The sequence below is a fragment of the Oncorhynchus tshawytscha genome, linkage group LG05, assembly GCF_018296145.1.
Source record: "Oncorhynchus tshawytscha isolate Ot180627B linkage group LG05, Otsh_v2.0, whole genome shotgun sequence".
NCBI lineage: Eukaryota > Metazoa > Chordata > Actinopteri > Salmoniformes > Salmonidae > Oncorhynchus > Oncorhynchus tshawytscha.
In genome coordinates this window covers 62815293-62840126 of record NC_056433.1, presented here as the reverse complement: position 1 = coordinate 62840126, position 24834 = coordinate 62815293, and the positions used below count along the sequence as shown (strand labels likewise).

Sequence of the window (24834 nt, the reverse complement as noted above, 5' to 3'; positions counted from 1 at the left end):
TGGGGTATTAAATTTAACAGAAGTTTTTTTTCTCTACCCAGTTATACACAAAGAGCAGTCCAGTTACAATATTTAATAATATACTTCACAGCAGAGGAATGGTTCTGACAATCATGAAGATCACATGAGGAGAGGAGTGGAGGGTGGTGTTCAGAAAAGAGGATGGAGGTGGTTTAGGATGAAAAGAGGGTGGTGTTCAGGCTCTCTGGGGGTTGAGGGTGGAGAGGAGGGAGGTGGAGGAAGATGGTGTTCAGGCTCTCTGGGGGTTGAGGGTGGAGAGGAGGGAGGTGGAGGAAGATGGTGTTCAGGCTCTCTGGGGGTTGAGGATGGAGAGGAGGGAGGTGGAGGAAGATGGTGTTCAGGCTCTCTGGGGGTTGAGGGTGGAGAGGAGGGAGGTGGAGGAAGATGGTGTTCAGGCTCTCTGAGGAGTGAGTTTGGAGAGAAGGTAGGTGAGGGAGGGGGGTGGTTGGAGGTGGAAGTAGTAGGCTGCTGCTCCTCCCACCATCGTTGTGAGGCTGAGCTTTAGCAGACGGCCCGCCACAAAACATCCCTGCTTCTCCTCCACCTGGTACAAGGATGGACAGAAGAACACATCACATCATAGTATAATAACCTATTCGATACCAATGTACATTCATCTTAAATACAAATATCTTAGATGCATCTTCAGTATGAATATATAATAAATATGTCACCTGTCTGGTCTTGAAGGGCTGGAACATGCGTTCAAACTGGGTGAAGATGGCTCGGCGTGCCCCGGACCATTTCCCTGGGCCGGTGATACGGTACTGGTAGGCAGTGACGGGACCCCACAGAACCCTCTTGAATAGGGGGTAGTCAGTGAAGAACAGCCAGGCCAGGCTGGGTCTGACCCCCACCTCTCCAGCGATGTCATCCATGTAGGACACAAAGTCCACCTGCAGCGGCACCAGCTTGGATACGATGTAGCTGTGGACAGGACAGAGCAACAGTCATCAGTTATTAATTATTCAGGATATTGATTAGTAATACCCAGCTTTTATTTTTTTAATTTAATCCATTTTAGAATAAAGCTGTAACGTATCAAAATGTGGAAAGAGTCAAGGGGTCTGAATAATTTCCGAATGCATTGTATTCATGTATGCATGAAGTTTAGATATTATATGGCTTTGGGATGGACAGCCATCTCACTTCTTGTCCATGTCCTTGGTGTCGCACTCCACAGCCTTCAGCATGGCCTGGTTGGACGGTAGCTTCTTATGACCTGAGAAACACGAGACAGAACTAAGACCACTCCTCTGATCAGAACTACACATGAAGCAGGTGGGGGTAGAAGCAAATGATGTGCAGTAATGGATCCTGAAACCTCTCTACTGGCTATCACTCAGTCTGACCTTTAAAGACACGTGTGACCCAGCGGGACTGCATCTCTGCCTGGGGCATGATGGCACCCAGGGCATGGATGAAGCCTACTACGGCCATGGTGGGGTGCTCCAGGGTGGGGGGAAACACATGCTTGTACAGCCCCAACCGGTGGCCAGACTTATGCATTACGTTGGGAGGCAGGAAGGGAAAGTCGTAGTTGTAACCCGTAGCGAACACAATCACATCCACCTAGAAAACGAAACACACTTAGCCATGTTAAACGTTAATAGGGTGTGTGAATGCGAGCATGTATGTTTCAGTGTGTGTATCTGTGTCTGGCTGTGTGTCCACCTTGTCCACCACACTCCCATCCTCAAACACCACACTGGAGCCTCTGATCTGTTGGACATTGGGTTTGACCATGACTCCACCAGTCAAGATCTTATTGGGAAGCTCATCATTTATCACTGGAATCGTACTGAACAACCTAGTTGAGAGCGGTTGGGATGAAAAGAGAGGATGTATACATGTATTGTGTACACACACACACACACACACACACACACACACACACACACACACACACACACACACACACACACACACACACACACACACACACACACACACACACACACACACACACACACACACACACACACACACACACACACACACCTACCTACCTGTGTTTGGGTTTGAGGGCGTACATGGTGTGGTCATACATGGCGTTGAGCTTCTTCTCTCCGAACCAGCTGAGCCAGTTAACTGGCAGCAGTTGGAACAGGATGTGGACAAAGCGTGTGTTATACTTCATGTCCACGGGCAAGCCGTTGTCCGACAGCACACGTATAACCCACGCACCGCGACGCGTGCTCAGATACACCTGCAGAACGGGAGATAGGAGGGATGGGATAATTCATTTATCAAGAGAGAACATAAGAGAACATTCTTCCCCCAGCTTCATTCACAGACCAAATAAACAGATAATAAGAAACAAACAACCCATACAAATAAACACAGAAACTATGCCAATTGAAAATCGGACCCTGTATTAGTGGTTACCTGCTCTGAATCTGACCCTGTATCAGTTGTTAGTTACCTGCTCGGCCACCCGGCTGGACTCCACAGCGATGTCTCCTCCAGAGTTGCCGATGCCGATCACCACCACCCTCTTCCCATGAAGGTCCTCTGGACCCTTATAATCCCAACTGTGGAAGTACTTCCCTTCAAACGACTCAATACCTGAAACCAACAGAATACTCGATTGGCATGCTCTACTGTGTGTGTGTGTGTATATACAGTATATACAGTATGTGTGTGTCAGAAGATAGTCTCAGCTCTGATAATGGTTCAAGGAGTTTCTTCTTGCCATTGTGCTAACTTCTTGCTCTGGTGGTCTGGGCCAGGTTATTGTAAAGCACTTTTTTATTTAAAAAATGATTTTTATTTGTTGATTGATTCTGCTGACCTGAGAAGTCTTTAAGTGGAAGGTGTGGGTAGGAGTAGTGACCAGAGCAGACGATGACAGAGTCAAACATGTGTCTCTTCTCCTGTCCCTCCCTGTTCTCTGTCACCACCTCCCACTGGCCTGAATGACTGAAGTCTGGCCTCTGTCTCACACTCCGCACACTGGTCTGAAACACACACAATTAACCAACCTTGAACCCACCAACCAGCCCGTTATTCCCCCTAATTGGGTTTGTAAAGTCACTGCTGTCACCTGGAAGTGGATGTGCTGCAGCAGTTTGAAGTGTTCAGCATAGAGCCTGAAGTACTGCAGGATACGGGAGTGGTGCATGTAGTTGGGGTAGTCAGCTGGGATGGGGAAGTCGCTGAAACACATCATCTCCTTGGAGATATTGATGGTGAGGGAACGGTAGATACTGGCTCTGTTGGGCTCAGAAACTTCCTGGAAGGAGGCAGACATGTTTAAGTCATAGCGCTATGATTATCAATATCCATATTATCATCTGATAACTGACTGCTCCCTTGTGCTTACATAATAAATAAGATCTCACTCTGTGAGCATATTAGGTCAACTCAAACGTGGAACTGTTTCACCCATTTATAATCATTACATTATGTTAGCTGCGCTAGGTACAACAGTGTGGTAACTATTCTGTAGATTGATACATACAGATATATAACATGGATTTGGTCTCCTCCCCTTTGATTCTATAACACCCTCCACTCTTTTGCAAAGGCTTTCCACTAGATGTTGGAACATTGCCGCGGGGACTTGCTTCCATTCAGCCATAAGAGCATTAGTGAAGTCGGGCACTGATGTTGGGCGATTAGGCCTGGCTTGCAGTTGACGTTCCAATTCATCCCATAGGTGTTCCATGGGATTGAGATCAGAGCTCTGTTCAGGCCAGATCTTAACAAACCATTTCTGTATGGACTTTGCTTTGTGCACGGTGGCATTGTCATGCTGAAACAGAAAAGGGCCTTCCCTAAACTATTGCCACAAAGTTGGAAGCACAGAATCCTCTAGAATGGCATTATATGCTTCACCAGAACTAAGGGGCCTAGCCCGAACCATAAAAAACAGCCCAAGACATTATTCCCCTGTCCACCCAACTTTACAGTTGGCACTATGCATTGAGGCAGGTACTGTAGCATTCTCCTGGTATCCACCAAACCCAGATTCGTCCGTCGGACTGCCAGATGGTGAAGCGTGAGTCATCACTCCAGAGAACGCGTTTCCACTGCTCCAGAGTCCAATGATGGCGAGCTTTAAACCACTCCAGCCGACACTTGGCATTGAGCATGGTGATCTTAGGCTTGTGTGTGGCTACTCGGCCATGGAAACCCATTTCATGAAGCTCCCGAAGAACATTGCTTCCAGATGCAGTTTGGAATTGGGTAGTGAGTGTTGCAACCGAGGACAGACGATTTGTACGCACTATGAGCTTCAGCACTTGGCGGTCCCATTCTGTGAGCTTGGTTGGCCTACCACTTCGCAAACTGAGCTGTTGTTGCTGCTAGACCTTTCCACTTTACAATAACGGCACTTACAGTTGACCGGGGCAGTTCTAGCAAGGCAGCATTTTTGACGAACTGACATGTTGGAAAGGTGGCATCCTATGACGGTACCATGTTGAAAGTCACTGAGCGATTCAGTAAGACCATTCTATTGCCAATGTTTGTCTATGGAGCTTGCATGGCGGTGTGCTCGATATTATACACCCGTCAGCAAACGGGTGTGGCTGAAATAGTTGAATCCACTAATTTGATGACTACATACTTTTGTATATATTGTCCACCTTTGGACTGTTGGTGCCAACATGGCGACCATTATAACGTCCTGAATAAATCTGCAAACTAAGTTTGCCAAATGTAATGTACATCAGTCCCTGGTCCCAGGCCTTGCCTTGAACTTCCACAGCCCCCCAATGTCATCACTGCTCTCGAAGCAGGTGGGCTCCAGACCCTCGTCCAGACAGCTCTTGATGCTGGTCAGACCTGAGGGACCCGCCCCAATCACTGCTACTGTACGCACCATGATGGAACTACAGAGAGAGAGAGAGAAGGTTAGTACCATGCTGGAACTACAAGGAGGGAGAGTGATGGTTAGTATGGCACTACAGGGAGAGACACACTTCAAGCCCCTACCCCCAGACAAGGGAAAGGAGAGAGGGAGGAAGAGTAGGAGAGGAGAAAGAGAGGGAGGGAGAATATAGGAGAGAAGGATAGACAGCAGAGGTTGTAGGTAGAAGAACTCATTTTAAAAAGCAGTTTGTTGTGCAAACCTTAATTGCTCTAATTTAACTTACATACACTGAGTGTACACAACATTAGGAATGCCTGATCTTTCCATGACATCCTGACCAGGTGAAAGCTAGGATCCCTTATTGATGTCACCTATTAAATCCACATCAATCAGTGTAGATTAAGGTGGAGGAGAGGGTGAATGGCCAATACAAAATATTTAAGTGCCTTTGAACAGGGTATGGTAGTAGGTGTCAGGTGCACAGGTTTGAGTGTGTCAAGAACTGCAATGCTGCTGAGTTTTTCCACACTCAATAGTTTCCAGTGTGTATCAAGAATGTTCCACCACCCAAAGGACATCTAACCAACTTGTGGGAAGCATTGGAGTTAACATGGGCCAGCAGTGGAACGCCTTCGACACATTGTGCAGTCCATGCCCCCGACAAATTGAGGCTGTTCTGAGGGCAAAAGGGGGCGCAGCTCAATATCAGGAAGGTGTACACTCTGTGTAGATGATATCAGGCAGGAGAGTGGAGAGATGTTCTTTAGTGTTATGATACAAATAGAATGCTGAAGGCAAGGTCACAGCAATGGCTTCTCTCCAGGTCATTTAGTTACATTTAAATGTAACAATCAGACTTTTGAGTGATAACTATGCCACACCCTGCAAACATTGACCAGTTTGAAATTAGGCTAAACATTAGAAAAAGCACAGGCCAAACTTGCACGCCTATTGTAATATCAGGTGCATGGAGAAAAACTGCATGCTGATTAGAAAACAAACTGCTGCATGCTGGTGATCTTAAAGGGGAACTCCACCCACTGATTTGGCCTGGTCTTTTGGCTTGCTCCTCATGTAATGCTGGCAGCCATGACACACCCATCTGTCAGAACCTTGCCAGCATCCGTTTCCCTCCACTCAATCACAACAAACAAACTTCCTGCAGGTTGAGTTCAATTCACATGACCAGACGTGAAATGGGTTTAGAATATTTTTTAAAGGAATGGCATGTGACACAAAAAAAGAGGAGGAATTACTGTTTGGTCAGGTTTAAGTAGGGGGGTAGTGGTGATTAAGAAGAGTGAAAACAGGGGTGGAGATTAGCAGTTAGTAGCAGCTGGAGCTTGTTTGAGGAGTTACGTTCAAGGCAAACTAGTAAAGTGTTGCAAAAAATAGGCTGATTTGCAATGGTTAACAGCTGGTGCTTGTTGAGTTGCTAGGCAACTAGTTAAGTGTTATATTCAAGTCTGGTCCCTTCTCCTGAATTTGTTTAATCCTTAACGCCATTTCACGAGTGTCAGGACTAGACATGAAATGGGTTTAGAATATTTATTGAGGAGGTGGAATGGATGCGAGAATGAGGATTCAGCAGGGAAATGAGAATGGACCGGATGAAGCCAAGGGCTGCAGATCAAACATCCGGAGGGGTTGACTCTGTATGGTTTGGCTTGGAGCCTCAGGTAAACATCACCGTCAGGTCGTGGTACAGTAGTTAGGCAGTATCTCCAATAAGAGAGCACCAAGTTAGTTGGACCCTGGATAGGAAGTGAGCTGTTCTGGACTTCATGTGCTGAATGATTGGCGATATAGTGGAGGTAGAACAGTCATACGGACTAGGTGCCCATGGAGAAAACTAACCATAGACCCCAGGAGAGCAAGCAGAAGTAACCGTGGAAAGGAAAAAACTCCCTTGAATGAAAAAACCTTGAGGAACCAGACACAGCTGGGGAACAAATACTCTTTTTCCAGGTTTGGCAGGATACAGTGCGTGAAGTAGATGGTGTCCGTGAAATGAGGCGGAGACTGGAGGACTGAGACTGAGTTAATGCAGGTTCTGTGAGATTAGCATGTTGTGGGCTGTCCTGATGTTTATGTCAGAGCAGATGTAGGAATGGTAGACTTCAGAGGACCAGTGGCCGAGGAGTTGTACGGTGTGGTCTGCGATGCTGTGTCGGGATGCCATGGAGGCGGCAGGTGTGTCCAGAGAATTGGTCAACAAAATAACCGGACAGGGATAGTATTTGTCTCAGATGGGAATGGAATCATTGACGAGAGGCGATGGAAGCAGAATCAGTGTTGAATAGTGGGTCGGATGGAGAGGCATGTTGAGATTGTCTGAGCTGCAGGAAGTAGGTAAGTGGTTCACAGAGGCTGAGGGTAGATAGTAGCCGGAACTGGTAGACTGGTGTGGTCCTGCCAAAGTGATTGAGGATGGGAACGTCTGACACACTAGGATGTCGAGAAGGGTTGTAGATAGTAGATGAGGATGTAAACTCTGAACATTGCAGGAATCCCAAAAAATGCCAAAAGACAGGCAGACAGGATGTCGAGTGTTATGGACTGGTGTCGAGGGGGGGACTTCTGTGCGTTGGAAGCCCTTGAGGAGAAGGGAGACATGCAGGTGAGAGGAGGAACATGAAGACCCAGTAAGCAACTTGAGAAAGATGTTGATCCTGGCCAGGTACATCCAGATGGATGATATCCGCATGAAGAGGGATGAGCTGGCATGGGTGAAGAAGGCAAACATGGTGACCAAGTCGTTGGAGGAAAAAGGCAGGTGATGGAGGGCATTCGGAAAGTATTTAGACCCCTTGACATTTTCCACTTTGTTACGTTACAGCCTTATTCTAAAATTGACTAAATAATTTCCCCCCTCATCTATTTAAATTTTTTTTTTTTTTTTAATCTTTCACCTTTATTTAACTTATTTATTTTACTAGGCAAGTCAGTTATGAACAAACTCTTATTTTCAATGACGGCCTAGGAACAGTGGGTTAACTGCCTGTTCAGGGGCAGAACGACAGATTTGTACCTTGTCAGCTCGGGGGTTTGAACTTGCAACATTCCGGTTAGTCCAACGCTCTAACCACTAGGCTACCCTGCCGCCCCCTATCTACACATAATACCCCATAATGACAAAGCAATAAGAGGTTTTTCAGAAATTTTTGCAAAAAATATACAAATACAAAAACTGAAATATCACATTAACTTTTTTTTACCCCGTATTCTCCCCAATTGGTAGTTACAGTCTTGTCTCATCGCTGCAACTCCCATACAGACTGGGGAGAGGCGAATGTCGAGAGCCGTGCGTCCTCCGAAACACAACCCAACCAAGCCGCACTGCTTCTTGACACAATGCCCACTTAACCTGGAAGCCAGCCGCACTAATGTGTCAGAGGAAACACCGTGCCCCTGGCGACTGTGTCAGCGTGCACTGCACCTGGCCCGCCACAGGAGTTGCTAGTGCATGATGGGAGAAGGACATCCCTGCTGGCCAAACCCTCCCCTAACCCAGACGACACTGGGCCAATTGTGCACCGCCCCATGGGTATCCCGGTCACGGCCGGCTGCGACAGAGCCTGGACTTGAACCCAGAATCTCTAGTGGTACAGCTAGCACTGTGATGCAGTGCCTTAGACCACTGCGCTACTCGGGAGGCCCAATATTTACATTTACATAAGTATTCAGACCCTTCACTCAGTACTTTGTTGAAGCACCTTTGACAGCGATTACAGCCTTGAGTATTCTTGGGTATGACGCTACAAGCTTGGCACACCTTTATTGGGGAGTTTCTCACATTCTTCTCTGTAGATCTTCTTAAGCTTTGTCAGGTTGGATGGGGAGAGTCGCTGCACAGCTATTTTCAGGGTCTCTCCAGAGATGTTTGATTGGGTTCAAGTCCAAGCTCTGGCTGGGCCCCTCAAGGACATTCAGAGACTTATCTCGAAGCCACTCCTGTGTTGTTTTGGCTGTGTAATTAGGATCGTTTTCCTGTTGGAAGATGAACCTTCGCCCCAGTCTGAGGTCCTGAGCGCTCTGGAGCAGGTTTTCATTAAGGATCTCTCTGTACTTTGCGCCGTTAATCTTTCCCTCTATCCAGACTAGTCCCCCAGGCCCTGCCACTGAAAAACATCCCCACAGCATGATACTGCCACCACCATGCCTCACCATAGGGATGGTGCCATGTTTCCTCCAGACGGGACACTAGGCCAAAGAGTTGAATCTTAGTTTCATCAGACCAGAGAATCTTGTTTCTCATGGTCTGAGATTCCTTTAGGTGCCTTTTGCAAACTCCAAGAGAGCTGTCATGTGTCTTTTACTGAGAAGTGGCTTCCGTCTGGCCACTCTACCATAAAGGCCTGATTAGTGGAGTGCTGCAGAGATGGTTGTCCTTCCGGAAGTTTCTCCCATCTCCACAGAGGAACTCTGGAGCTCTGTCAGAGTGACCATCGAGTTCTTGGTCACCTCCCTGACCAAGGCCCTTCTCTCCCGATTGCTTAATTAGGCCAGGCGGCCAGCTCTAGGAAGAGTCTTGGTGGTTTCAAACTTCTTCCATTTAAGAATGATGGAAGCCACTGTTTTCCTGGGGACCTACAATGCTGCAGACATTTTTTGGTACCCTTCCCAAGATATGTGCCCCCGACACAATCCTGTCTCGGAGCTCTACAGACAATTCCTTCGACTTCATGGCTTGTGTTTTGCTCTGACATGCATTGTCAGCTGTTGGACCTTATATAGACAGGTGTGTGCCTTTCCAAATCATATCTAATCAATTGAATTTACCACAGGTGGACTCCAATGAAGTTGTAGAAACATCTCAAGGATGATCAATGGAAAAGGATGCTCCTGAGCTGAATTTTGAGTCTCATAGCAAAGGGTCTGAATACTAAAGCAAATAAGGCATTTCTGTATTTTTTAAGGTCATCATGGAATAAGGAGGGACTGGGGTTGGTAGGGGTTCTGCATTTGTGGCCAAGTGCCTTAATCTCTGAAATTGGAGACGGGACAGATAACATTGGCCGGTTACATTGGCTGGGTACATGTCCAGCTCTGAGAAGGAACTGACAGACGTCTAACCTGGCTGTCTTAGGAAACTCATGATAGGGAGGGAGTCAGAACGGCCCCGGTTAATGATGGCCCTTCTGGACCCTTCATTTCCTCAGAGAAAAGCAGCTATGGCAGCAAACAAATGACCTCTGTAGAAACCTCCGTACCCAATGGAAGAGGCAGTGCAGTGAAAAGCTTTAAGTCTTCAGGAGAAGAGACAGTCATCATAGAAAAAGGTGATACCGTTCCAATGACTGAGGAGAAGGTGAGCTCCGAGAGGCACGAGGGATCTAAGACCACGGCGTGAAGCAGGAAAGGCACGGAGTTGGCCAGGGAGAGAAGGTGGGACAGGAAGGAACTGCCTTAAGGGGTGATCCTGATGGCAGAGATCAGGTGGCCCAGCAGTGAAAGCCGCTGACTTTTAGTGCAGTGTGGAGATTATAAGTAATTGGATAGCGGGAGGGAAATGTGTTTGTAGAGAGGCCGGGAGGCCTGAAAGGAGACTTTGTTCAGTATGATTCTGAGAAATTCGAGGTGAGTGGAGGGGCCTTCGGTCTCTCTTTAGAGAGAGGTACGCCAAGGTGGCTGAAGGTGGAATATTGAAGAATCTTAAATATTCATACGCACTACCGTTCAAACGTTTGGGGTCACTTAGAAATGTCTGTGTTTTTGAAAGAAAAGCAGCAGCTTCATTAAGTAGTACTTGCAAAAAACACCAGTCTCAACGTCAACAGTGAACAGGTGACTCTGGAATGCTGGCCTTCTAGGCAGAGTTGCAAAGAAAAAGCCCGATCTCAGTCTGGCCAATAAAAAGAAAATATTAAGATGGGCAAAAGAACACACACTGGACAGAGGAACTCTGCCTAGGCCAGCATCCAAGTCACCTCTTCACTGTTGGCATTGAAACCGGTGTTTTGTGGGTACTATTTAATGAAGCTGCCAGTTGGGGACTTGTGAGGCATCGGTGTCATAGGGACTGTTCATTTCACTAGGCAAGTCGGTTAAGAACAAATTCTTATTTACAAAGACAGTCAAGGAACAGTGGGTAAACTGCCTTGTTCAGGGTCAGAACAACATATTTTTACCTTGTCAGCTCAAGGATTTGATCTAGTAACCTTTTGTTTACTGGCCCAATGCTCTAACCACTAGGCTACCTGCCGCCCCAGACTTGAGGACTGATGAACTCCATACAAGGGTCCTTTGGCAGGGTATGCAAACCATAGAACTTGTGGAGGCATGGTCAATCTGTAGCTATAGGACACATGATCCTTTGAACACATTTGGGGGTGATGAAATAATGTTACATAGGCTGTTTTGAAAAGGATGAGTTGCTTCTTAGGGGCAGTCGCTCTTTAATGCACCACAGAATTGAAGGCTCTTTTTTTACCCACGTTTTGATTTCAACAGACATTCATTATTTAATTCAAACATGAAATCTAATCCTCGTGAAGATAATCCTACCTCTAACACTTCAATTTAGACAAAAGGGTTTTCCAGCATAAAGACATTAGGCTTAAATATAACAGAACATCTACAGAATTCTTTATTCCACTGTAATTGCAGTATACATTCTGCATAATAGTGTACAGAGCACATGTCATTTCTACATAGATTCTAGACAATTACATATGGTGAAGCAGTAATGTCTACTCTAATGCGACTTACCTTTGTGTTGAGTGTCGGCAGGTGAGGGTTGTGTGTGTGTGTGTGTCAAAAGGGAAGAGCTCATCACAGCCTTTATTGCCGAGCAAACACAGTGACGTTTTTTTTGAATCATCACAAAATAAGACCTGGATCAAAGTGAACATGTTTAACATTGACAGGAGTGCAATGACCTGGGTTATATTGGTGGAGGTTAGATATTACAGTCAAAACAAATATCTGGCATTGCACCACATCTGGTACATTTCCATGACGCAGATTTCTACCATACTACATATTCTAGATCAGATTTAAAACAAACAATTCTGCAGAATAGCATCAAGCTCCATTTAAAATTCCACTTTGTCATTTCTAGTTTTCAGCTACTTCTATTAGCCACAAAAGATAAAACGGATGTAATTTTGTCCCAGATATCTAAATATAAACCACATGGTGAGTCAATGTCACAATTTGACACATTTATTTATAAAACATATATACAGAATTAGTGAAATCATTCTGGAGTACGCCTCCAACCAAAATCCATAGAATAAAGTCAAATTTGCTACAGTATACAGTCAACCTAAAATAACTATGTTTGTGCCGGCAAACTTTGTTTGACTGTACAGAGGCTGAGATGGCCAAACTGGTAGAGCACAGTTCCAAACAGACTACTAGCTCCAAGTCCGGGGCCTATAGGGTTCTGGCCAAAAGTAGTTTGGGACTAAAAGTTGTCAAAAACTCCAGTCAGAACCAAAAGGAGCTCCTACTCACAAGCCATAAGACTGCTGAACAGTTTGTTAAATAGCTACCCGGACTAACTCTTTTGACTCATCACATACGCTGCTGCTACTGTTTAGCTAGCCTGTCACCTAGACACTTTATCCCTAACTACAGTATTTTTATTTACTTGATTGAACCTTTATTTAACCAGGCAAGCCAGTTAAGAACAAAGTCTTTTTTACAATGACGGCCTACACCGGCCAAACCCAGTCGACGCTGGGCCAATTGTGCACTGCCCTACGGGACTCCCAATCACGGCCGGTTGTGTTTCAGCCAACCACTCCAAAAGATTGGACACACTTACTCTTTCCAGGATTTTCCTGTATTTGTACTATTTTCTACATTGTAGAATAATGGTGAAGACATCAAAACTATGAAATAACACATGGCCATGAGGCCAGTGGTGACTAAAACAGAGTTTAATGGCTGTGATAGGAGAAAACTGAGGATGGATCAACAATATTGTAGTTTCTGGAGCTAAGCACAGGCAAAATCCTAGAGGAAAACCTGGTTTATTCTGCTTTCCACCACACACACTGGGAGATAAATTCACCGTTCAGCAGGACAGTAACCTAAAACAAGGCCAAATCTACACTGGAATAGTTTACCAAGAAGGCGGTGAAATGTTCCAGAGTGGCCAAGTTACAGTTTTGATTTAAACCTGCTTGAAAATATATAGCAAGACCTGAAAATGGTTGTCTAGCAATGATCAACAACCAATTTGACAGAGCTTAAAGAATTTTTCAAAATAATAAAATGTTGCGCAATCTAGGTGTGGAAAGCCCTTAAGAGACTTACCCAGAAAGGTGGTTCTAACATGTATTGACTCAGTGTTGAATACTTATCTAAATTAAAATATATTAGTGTTGAATTAATGACTCTTAATTAATGAGTATGAGTATTTTGTGTAGATTGTTGACAAAAAATTACAATTAAAACCATTTTAATCCCACTTTGTAACAAAATGTGGGGGAAAAAATCAAGGGGTGTGAATACTTTCTGAAGGCACTGTATCTACCTCAATTACCTCGTACCCTGCACATCAACTCGGTTCAGGTGCCCAGTATATACTGCAAAGTTATCGTTCCTCATTGTGTATCTATTCCTTGTGTTATTATATATTTTTTTGCATTGTTGGTTAGGGTCCATAAGTAAGCATTTCACTGTTAGTCTACACCTGTTGATTACGAAGCATGTGACAAATAACATTTGATTGGGCATAATATTCTCAGACATACGTTAGTGAGTAGATAGACAACACACAACAGAATGAGATGCGTTCTTCCTTATTGCAATGTTAAGAGAACCATGACTGCTTTGGTTGGTTGTTTCTCATCAGAAGATAACAGAATGCAGTTTCTGGGGATGCCATGTCATTGGTTCTTGAATCAGTACAATTCGACCAATCACTGGTTAGGTCTAATCTCTACTACTGCATTATTGCTAAAGAAATACAGCTTGTATGTATGCATGTATGAATATATATGAGAGAGAGAGAGAAACTGTTGTTTACAACAGTCAGAGACAAAGACCCTACTGGTGTACACCATCTCTCAGGGAACAGTACATGAAGACTAATCAAGATCAACTCATCATGTGTAGCTGCACTCACTGCATTGTAACATATACCAAATCTTCACCATCAAAATATTTCTCAGCAAAATACTTCATGTTTAGTTTGGAGTCATACTTGAGCATGGATGCAACATAACAGTAGATAAGTGAGGGGGAGTCAAGGGAAAGTAGTGATTCAGCTGGAGGGAATACAAGATACATGGCGAAGAGCAGCTGAGGAATGGAGCGCTAAGGGAGTCTGACTCTTCTCTCCGAGCAGAAGTAGACACGGGGGGCTGAGAGAGGGAGAGAGAGAGAGAGAGACGGGGCTAATAAGCTGCTCCTCCATATTTAACCACGGCGAATGTGTTTGAGTGGGTGGCCTCCTGACTCACACACACCTCTTCCAGGTTTCTCTCAGTTACAGCAGAATCCACTCAGCTGAGAGGAGGATAGGAGAGAGAGTGTTTTTGGTCTCAGAGTTGAGGAGATAGAGAAAAGTGGCTGGGGGATAGAAGAGGGAATATTAGTCATCAGAGTCAACAAAAGAATGTTCCGTCTGCCAGGATTAGGGTGTGTGCAGGATCTTCACAATGTGACAACAGCCAAATGACCACTGTCTGTAAACACCCAGGACACCTGAGAAGTCTCTGACTGAGTCTCTCACTCCTGCCTCACATGCACCAGAGAATGTACATTCAAATAGAGGGGAGGCCATGAGTAGTCAGAGCAGAGAGCAGTTTAACAGTAGGGCAGTTAAGGACACGGTGGAAAGCACTTGGCCACTACATCCGGCCCACAGCTAACTAGTGGCTAAGGCACGCGCCATGGTTACACCATTACCACCCTTAGTGGAGTTGCCAACAACCAGATGTATCTCTTTAACATTGAAGGGGGATTTGTATTTTATACCCAAGAGCAGTAACAGCACCATTTAGTGGTCAGAACCTGGTAATATCAGAATATATTACAACTTCAAAGACTAATCTCTCTGAACAGGGGGAAAAAAACATCACCAAATTCACTGAGAATGTATTACATAGGATGAAGAAACAATACTCCAAGCCGCAGCTTCGTACCACTTGTCAAACATATAAAACTGGTACTGTATACTTGTTGGGTTGAGAGTGGCGTGGGGTGTGATGGTCTGTGGGTGGCTTTTCACCATTTCTTTGGAATCCTCATGTCTAACTCATTGTTTGAATTTTTGGGGGTCCAAATCAGATGTTATGTAGTATATTTATAGAATCCTATAATTTAAAAATGGCCAATTTGGGTGCAATCAATTAGCTTAATTTCTCAGAGATCAAATTATATTTCAACCAAATAATGTTGCAACAAGGCAAATCTTATCAGTTTCTAACTACAGAAACATTTTCAGAACAATCGGAGATGGTGGGTGTCATGGCTCACTGAAATGACATGGAATGACCCGCCTGCTACGTTAGGTTACACCGCTACTACAGCAGGCGTCACACAGGGGTTTAACCTGGACAAACATTAAATGATGCACCTCAGACGGGTGCTTTGTCTACACCTACACACAGACATTACAATGTGTGTGTGTGTGTGTGTGTCAGTTACACCTGTAACAAAACAGTACAGCAGGAATGAGCAACCAGTCTTGGACATTCACCGTCTTGTGATCTCAAATGCGGAAGACACATTTCAGTTGAAGGCATTTAGTTGTACAGCTGACTAGGTGCCTTCCCTTTCTATCAGAAAGACAAAAAGCTATTCTACTTCTACCATCTCTGGGACTGAACTATAAAACCTGCCCTGGCCTCTTCGGTTTTCCCTGCAACCCTGTTGCAAAACTATTTAGACAGTTACTATAAGGAATCAACTCTCCACAAGATGAGAACCATTTTCAGGATCAGGTCTCAGAGCCATAGATAAGGAGAGATCACGTTTAACACATTAAAAGGTTATAAAATGAATGAACTACATGTTTGATGTCAGCGTAGCTGTAAAGTTGTTGGGTAATCTAATTTGGAATGAAAACCATGCCTCCTGTCTCTGGTTAAAACATCATCAATGTTAATTATTTTTTAGCACTCACCCATCTGTAGACAACTGGTATTATTCCTCAAGATCTGACACATCCAGGGTGACTATATTTCAGTGAGAAATAAAAAATACAAACCCTTTCATTTTGTGAACTTTACATAGAGTAGCACAGTATGAGTCATAATACCCGTAAAACCAAGTGGTCAAACAAGTTAATTGTTCCAAACGTTTTTCCACCCTTTCATTTTAGAAACACTTCACTGTGTTTCATGTAGGCTTACCTTGGCATGACATTTTGATAACCGTGTAAATCGCTCTAGGACAAGGTGACTTTTATCAATATATTTGCCTTTATTTACCCCCCAAAATGTAAACGTTAATAATTAGCTGCTAATGTGACTATCTTACAGAACTACAAATGCCATGATGATGTGGACGAGAATGCTGAGTCGAGGCAAAGGTAAGAGTCTCTAGATTAACTAACTATCTAATGTTAGCTAAATATAGTAATGAATAAATTGGCTACATTTCTTTAAAATTGACAATTCTGTGAATGGTCTTGTGCAAGTTTTAAATTGGAAGGCCATAAAGGCCATAAATATCATCAAGGACAACAACCACCCGAGCCACTGTCTGTTCACACTGCTACCATCCAGAAGGCGAGGTCAGTACAGGTGCATCAAAGCTGGGACCGAGAGACTGAAAAACAGCTTCTATCTCAAGGCCATCAGACTGTTAAACAGCCACCACTAACATTGAGTGGCTGCTGCCAACACACGGACTCAACTCCAACCACTTCAATGATGGGAATTGATGTCAAAATCAAATCAAATCAAATTTATTTATATAGCCCTTCGTACATCAGCTGATATCTCAAAGTGCTGTACAGAAACCCAGCCTAAAACCCCAAACAGCAAGCAATGCAGGTGTAGAAGCACGGTGGCTAGGAAAAACTCCCTAGAAAGGCCAAAACCTAGGAAGAAACCTAGAGAGGAACCAGGCTATGTGGGGTGGCCAGTCCTCTTCTGGCTGTGCCGGGTGGAGATTATAACAGAACATGGCCAAGATGTTCAAATGTTCATAAATGACCAGCATGGTCGAATAATAATAAGGCAGAACAGTTGAAACTGGAGCAGCAGCACAGTCAGGTGGAAGTTGAAACTGGAGCAGCAGCATGGCCAGGTGGACTGGGGACAGCAAGGAGTCATCATGTCAGGTAGTCCTGGGGCATGGTCCTAGGGCTCAGGTCAGTTGAAACTGGAACAGCAGCATGGCCAGGTGGACTGGGGACAGCAAGGAGTCATCATGTCAGGTAGTCCTGGAGCTCAGGTCCTAGGGCTCGGGTCCTCCGAGAGAGAGAAAGAAAGAGATGTAAAATATATCACTAGCCACTTTAAACAATGCTACTTACTTCATATGTATAAGTATATACTGTACTCTATATCATCTACTGCATCTTTATGTAATACATGTATCACTAGCCACTTTAAACTATGCCACTTTGTTTACATACTCATCTCATATGTATATACTGTACTCGATACCATCTACTGCATCTTGCCTATGCCGCTCTGTACCATCACTCATTCATATATCTTTATGTACATATTCTTTATCCCTTTACACTTGTGTGTATAAGGTAGTAGTTTTGGAATTGTTAGTTAGATTACTCGTTGGTTATTACTGCATTGTCGGAACTAGAAGCACAAGCATTTCACTACACTCGCATTAACATCTGCTAACCATGTGTATGTGACAAATAAATTTGATTTGATTTGATACCTGTTAGCAAAGGTGTCAGCTAGAGATGACTTGCTGGAGCTTACAGGGATTTGTAGTCTTGCATGATGTTCTAGTTTGTTGCTAATTAGCATTGTCAAATTTTCAAATAGAGCCGAATATATTGATAAAAGTCACCTTGTATTTAGCCCCCAAAATTTAAACGTTAATAATTAGAGAGATTTAAACACAGCCCTTATTGAAGTGTTTCACTGATGTGGTCATCCTGCCTGGGTTGGCGCCCCCCCTCCTTGGGTTGTGCCATGGCAGAGATCTTTGTGGGCTATACTCAGCCTTGTCTCAGGATGGTAAGTTGGTGGTTGAAGATATCCCTCTAGTGTTGTGGGGGCTGTGCTTTGGCAAAGTGGGTGGGGTTATATCCTTCCTGTTTGGCCCTGTCCGGGGGTGTCCTCGGATGGGGCCACAGTGTCTCCTGACCCCTCCTGTCTCAGCCTCCAGTATTTATGCTGCAGTAGTTTATGTGTCGGGGGGCTAGGGTCAGTTTGTTATATCTGGAGTACTTCTCCTGTCCTATTCGGTGTCCTGTGTGAATCTAAGTGTGCGTTCTCTAATTCTCTCCTTCTCTCTTTCTTTCTCTCTCTCTGAGGACCTGAGCCCTAGGACCATGCCCCAGGACTACCTGACATGATGACTTCTTGCTGTCCCCAGTCCACCTGGCCGTGCTGCTGCTCCAGTTTCAACTGTTCTGCCTTATTATTATTCGACCATGCTGGTCATTTATGAACATTTGAACATCTTGGCCATGTTCTGTTATAATCTCCACCTGGCACAGCCAGAAGAGGACTGGCCACCCCACATGTGCTCTCTTTAATTCTCTCTTTCTTTATCTCTCTCGGAGGACCTGAGCCCTAGGACCACGGCCCAGAACTACCTGACATGATGACTCCTTGCTGTCCCCAGTCCACCTGGCCGTGCTGCTGCTCCAGTTTCAACTGTTCTGCCTTATTATTATTCAACCATGCTGGTCATTTAGGAACATTTTAACATCTTGGCCATGTTCATTTTAACATCTTGAAAAGGTCTGGGACCAGCACGTGTTCCAAGCTGCATGTTGAAACTTTGGGGTTTTATGGACTGGAGACAGCATTTGAGTATCATGCCATAGTCCTGAGGCAAGGGCTCACAGTAGTAGAGCATACTTAGGGGATAAGCAAAACATTAAATCAAATATCAAATTTTATTTGTCAAATGACCAGCATGGTCAGATGTTAATCACAGTAGTCAGCAAGTGCTTCTAGTAAATGTCAGTTGGCTTTTCATAGCCGATCATTAAGAGTATCTCTACCACTCCTGCTGTCTCTAGAGAGTTGAAAAGGTCTGGGACAGGTAGCACGTCCGGTGAACAGGTCAGGGTTCCATAGCCGCAGGCAGAACAGTTGAAACTGGAGCAGCAGCACGGCCAGGTGGACTGGAGACAGCAAGGAGTCATCATGCCAGGTAGTCCTGAGGCATGGTCCTAGGGCTCAGGTCCTCCGAGAGAAAGAGAGAAAGAGAGAATTAGAGAGAGCATACTTACATTCACACAGGACACCGGATAAGACAGGAGAAGTACTCCAGATATAACAAACTGACCCTAGCCCCACGACACAAACTACTGCAGCATAAATACTGGAGGCTAAAATAAACATAAAATTTAAGTATGTAAACCCAGGTGATATATTTACCTGATCTGACCTCGCAATTCTGGATGACAGCGGGGTTAAATAAGTCTCTCGGTCCCAGTTTTGATGCACCTGTACTGACCTCGTGTGACAGCTGAACAGGCAGTGGCTCGGTGGTTGATGTCCTTGATGATCTTTATGGCCTTCCTGTAGCATCGGGTGGTGTAGGTGTCCTGGAGGGCAGGTAGTTTTTGATTTGATTTGAACTGTTATTTTGTATCTGCAGCAGACTGTCATCAATTGCATAATCAGTAGCCTGATGGTGTGTTTGTATAACAGTTCACTGATGGTGTGTTTGTATAACATTCGACATACAGACAATAAACAAATATACTTGGCTGCATGCTCATTGCCTTGACATCAGCGTGAAATTGGTAATACACGGAAGCAAGTGTCATATCATGATGGTAGCCTAATCATAGACTCTAAGCACCGGCCCAGGACCCGTTTCAGTTTTTAACATGTAAATCCGTGGTTCGGGGTCATATGGAAAGTGGAGAACGCTGATCCCATATCAGATCCTAAAACTGTGGAGGCTAGAGGTCACGCAAAAGATGTTGTCCCTCAATCCCTATTAAAATGTCAGTCAATCGTTTAGAGGAACACAATAGCACCAGTGTGTAAACCAGCCTGCACTGAGAGTGTGTGACTGACCAGACAAGGTTGCCATTGTTTAGGAGTGTGTGACTCAGTGCTTCAATTCGCTTTTGTCTCCGAGCCAGGTGACCTTCCAAAGTATTTTTATTTTGTATAGTTTATTAATCCGACCATTTAAAAAAACAAAAAAATAAGCACACACAACTTGAAAAAGTTTAAGCAAAGTCATCAACGATATGACAATGTCTGGGACTTATTTCCAATGTGGTCCTCTTGAAACAAGATGGCTAGGCGAGATTGAACACTGTTGAACACAGTATGACAGCGAGATAATAAAACATAAAAACAAAGAACAACTATCTATCATTGCAGTTACATTGTAGGGTACATTCATATGGGCAGTTTTTTAACTTTATTTTTAAAGCTTTGCAGAGAGGATGTCATTTTTGTGGGCAGAGGCAACTCATTCCACTCTGAGGCTCCAGTATACAAGAAAGTACCTTCCCAGCATTACCCCTGAACCTGTATAAGCACACATTAGCAACACCTGATCAGGTGCTGTGATTGTGTGCATCATTAGCATGGGGAAAGTAATCACTTACATATCTCGGTGCAGAACCATAAATACTCCTGTAAACCTAACCCAGTCTGATCCAAGACACCCTCAACAGGCAGCCAGTTAAGTTCCTGAAAGCTGCTCCTGTCTATGTGAGTACGTAGACTCACCTTCAATACTACCCCATCAGCTTATTCTGGGCTAGCTCGAGCTTCCCCTTCAAAAGCTTAGATAAGGCCCCAAACCAGGAAGTACTAGAGTAGTCAAAATGGCATTGAATTGGGGCAGTGGCTGGCGCTCTCATGGAGTTCTTGTCATGCAGCTTGGACTTTCTAGCCCAAAACTTAGTCCTGGTATTAACCTTCCCTAGCACTTTAGTGGCCATGCTCACACCTCCCAAGTTTCCATAGAGGATACATACAAGGTAGCTAACAGAGGTTTTAGTAGTCTGCACCTCACCTCCTAACTCCACTCTGATTTCAGAGGACCTACACAATTTAGGTCTGAACCCAAAAATAATTGCCTCTGGTTTACCTAAGTGCAGAGATGGCGTATTAGCTCAAAGCCATTTGCTAATGTTAGTAAGCTCTGTACTAAGTATGCTCTCCAACATAGTTTTACTTTTGTGAGACACCAGAAGAGTAGAGTCATCTGCATAAAGGAAAAGATGGCAAGAGCACACATTTTTTATACAGTAAAAACAGAAGAGACCCAAACACGCTCCCCTGTGGAATGCCACAACTCATTGGTTTTGCCTTAGACAGTGAACCATTAACCTCTACCACTTGCTATCCCCCTTTCCCTTTCCAGTTTGGAGATTGGGAGACAGTGGTTAACCTTCTGCAGGTCAAGCAGTACCATTCCACAGATATTTCCCTTATCAATCTCTTTCCTGATGAAGTCAGTCACGTAAAGTAGACAAACCAGACTGAAAATCACACATTAGACTTTGTTGACATTCATACATTTGCTCATGTCAACTCTTTCCAGGATCTTTGATGTTATACTGAGGCTAGATACAGGCCAGTGGAGGCTCCTCAGATGAAGGGGAGGACCATCCTCACTGAATTTCTTAAAATTAAAAATGGTTAAACATTGAAAACTAGACTAAATATATTCACCAAATAATTTATTAAAAGACACTGTTTTGCAATGAAGGTCTGCAGTAGCCTCAACAACACTCTGCAGCATGATGTAGCCGGAGGTCAGCTAGCTTCCATCCTCTTGGTACATTGACTTCAATACAAAACCTAGGAGGCTCTTGGTTCTCACCCCCTTCCATAGACTTACACAGGACATCCTCCAACCTATCAGAGATCTTACACCATGAACATGAAATCAAAGGATCAGAGAATTAATCTAGTACTGTAAGCATAAGCTACAGCTATCTAGCACTGCAGTGCATAACATGTACTGAGTAGTTAACTCAAAGAGAGAAAGACAACTGTTTTTAACGAATTCATTTCTTAAAAAATGAAGGAGAAGCTAGATATTCTGTTTGTTTTTTTAAGTTTCACTTACTTAGCTAGCAAATGCAGCTGGCTAGTTTAGTTACTCAAACACTTGGCTCAAACAGAGGGAGTTACCTCAAAATGTAATTCAATTACTAGTTAAACTACATGTAGTTCACTACACTCCAACACTAAATACAGAATGATGTGTAAATTGTGGTACTTCAGTAAAAACATCAGACGGTGGTCACAATTACTGTCTTGACCTGTCCTACCAAATTACACCTGTTACACTACTTTGAATTTTTTTTCCAACCTCCATACTGTCCCAGTCTGACACAATGAGTGGTGAAGGGATGGGAGGAGAGCAATGTTTAGAGAGCTTGCTTTAATAGCCCATGACCCAGTCTATTGTTTTGATGTAATATGATACTAAAAAGGTGTGGTTCTATGAAGCATCTGTTACCAGTACCACAAGTTTTCCTGTTATTTTCTTCACACTTACACACTCCACACACTGTTGCATCATTGATCAACCATATATTCCAAAGACTGGTCACATCATTTTCAGTCTTTCCATCCACCTGCCTTTACGTAGTCCGACGTGTTAACGGCTAAAGTGAAACACGAACACTGTGTAATGTTTTAGGCCTGAGTCTGTTCCCACCCCTACCCACTTGTTGCTCTCTGGCTGCAGAGCATTTGGACTGGTATTTCCTCTACTCTGTCTTGAGACCTACTGATAGCTTCTCTCCTCCAGATGGGGAGTCCTGTTCTCCCACACCCAGGACTTTACTCCAGTGTGTACCACAGAACTGGCCTGTGCTGCCAAGATCAACTTTGAGTTTAAGAAACGCAACTTCAAGAAGATCGCTCTGTCCATAGACAGCGTGGCTGACCATCTTGCCTGGAGCAAGGTTTGCCTCAACCTGTCTCTCTGCATCCATTGCCTAAGTGGTTAAAATGTAGAGCACATTGCCTAACTACAATATGGGCAGCCACTCTCTCACAGATTTACTACCATATTGTAACACTGTCAGCCATGTCTAAATCAAAATTACATGCACAAACCCTGTGTAATCCCCCAAGACTGGTTTAGTCTGCACAGCTGTTACTCTGGCTCAACTGCATTCACAGATGGCCATTTCTTTACAAAAAATACATTGTGTAGAACGTGTTTGTCTGTCATGTAGAACAGTTAGCTCTATTCATTACATTTCTATCTGCAAGGTCCTAAACATTTGACCTCCTCCCGCCAAAGCCTCTCTCAGGTCCAACAGGGAAAGAGTTCCTCTGGCCTGGCAAGTTATCAAATCTTACACTAGGGTATTGGTGATGGGCCATATGGATAGGTTGCTAGGTTACAGCAACACTGCCCCCGTCTTCCAAAGTTCGCAACAACAAGTCTTTGGGAAGAAAAGTTAACTAACTACATAGTGAAAATCTGTCCTATGAAAACCACTTGCCCCAACCCCCTCTACCAACACATACATTTCTGTAACCGTGTGACTAATGGCAGCCTTCCTTCCCACAATGAGGAACAGTATTAATTTCATCTGAAGTCCAGCCATTCTACTGCTATTTATACTGCTGCTGTGAACACAGGAACGTTCTCCACCATTTTAACACTTGAAAATAAAAACATGCACTCTGGCCACAACCTGCTCTAACTAACCCAGTCACCCTAATGTTGATGTGTCTGAAAGAGCAGAGTGTCAGGTTCTATAGTTTACATTTCAGACTAGTTCTGTAGATTATACTACAGATACAGTCAGTTTCTGTTTGTAGTTCACACCATAATTACATGAGTGAGTTACTGAGCAAAGAAAGGACACTTTTACCCTGCTAGCAGTGGTGTAGTCTGTAAAGATTTAAATTATCAAAATCGGTGCCACTAAAGGTGATACGGTCCCCTGCCCTTCCCCCTCATTGCTGACCCCTGAATTCTAACCTCTCTCTGTCTGTAGGATGTGATGCCGTTTAACAGTGAGAGTGGGTGCTCTCCCCTGCCCTTCCCCATCATCGCTGATGATGAGGGAGCTCTGTTCAGCTGGGCATGCTGGACCCTGATGAGATTGACAAGGATGGCATGCCCCTCACCGCACTCTGTGTAAGTGAGGTCACACACACACACCCATGAGACGTAAAGGGCAACATATTTTTGCTGAAAAAAATGAAGGTCCAATTGGTGTTTGTGACCCTTCCCCTTTGGTCCCTCACCCAGGTGTTTGTGGTTGGTCCAGATAAGAAGATGAAGCTGTCCATCATGTACCCATCCACCACTGGTAGGAGCTCACTGCTCTTGAGAAGTTGGCCACTCCTGTTGACTGGAAGGTACACATGTTGACTGGAAGATAAACACTCGATCTCATTTCGATATTGGTCAACTTGAAAAGGTATGACATTTTTTTTTAAAGTGAACTTTACAGGTGCCATCTTGGGTTTTTACTTCATATTTCTCCTTCTGTCGCGCTCAGCCTGGTCAGAAGTGTATGGTTATTCCCGCTCTTTCTGGTGCCGAAGCCGCTGAACTGCACTAATCAAATTATCTCACCATTATGGTTTTAAGGAGGTAGCATTGAATTGGGTACAGTCATATCTAACTGACAGGAAACAGTCCACCTATATCAATGGTTCATTTTCTTCCCCTAATGTGTTAAACTGTGGAATACTGCAGGGCAGCTGCCTTGGGCCACTTCTTTATTTAATATATACCAACGACCTTCCCTATGCCTTGGTTGAAACTCAATTTACTATATTTGCAGATGATACTACAATTTATGCAGCAAGACAATCGGTTCAACAGGTACAGCAGGCTTTACAAGGAGATTTGGAGAATATCAGGAAGTGGGTTTGCCAAAACAAACTTGTTTTAAACACCAAGAAAACCAAAAG

The 24834-nt window shown here is 44.2% G+C and overlaps 1 protein-coding gene and 1 pseudogene across 1 annotated transcript; one reads left to right on the top strand and one right to left on the bottom strand.

Annotated features, from left to right (window-relative positions):
• Positions 1 to 58: 58 nt before the first annotated feature.
• LOC112251820 (flavin-containing monooxygenase 5-like) lies at positions 59 to 11610 on the bottom strand. The gene is made up of 11 exons (XM_024422759.2): positions 11552 to 11610; positions 4721 to 4859; positions 3068 to 3256; positions 2816 to 2981; positions 2447 to 2589; positions 2031 to 2230; positions 1696 to 1831; positions 1374 to 1593; positions 1171 to 1243; positions 696 to 948; positions 59 to 565 (listed from the first exon to the last, which is right to left on the bottom strand). Exons 2-11 carry the CDS (start codon positions 4850 to 4852, stop codon positions 413 to 415), a joined length of 1665 nt encoding a protein of 554 aa, XP_024278527.1. The 5' UTR covers positions 4853 to 4859; positions 11552 to 11610; the 3' UTR covers positions 59 to 412.
• Positions 7504 to 24479, top strand: LOC112251584 (annotated as a pseudogene).
• The last annotated feature ends 355 nt before the right edge of the window (positions 24480 to 24834 follow it).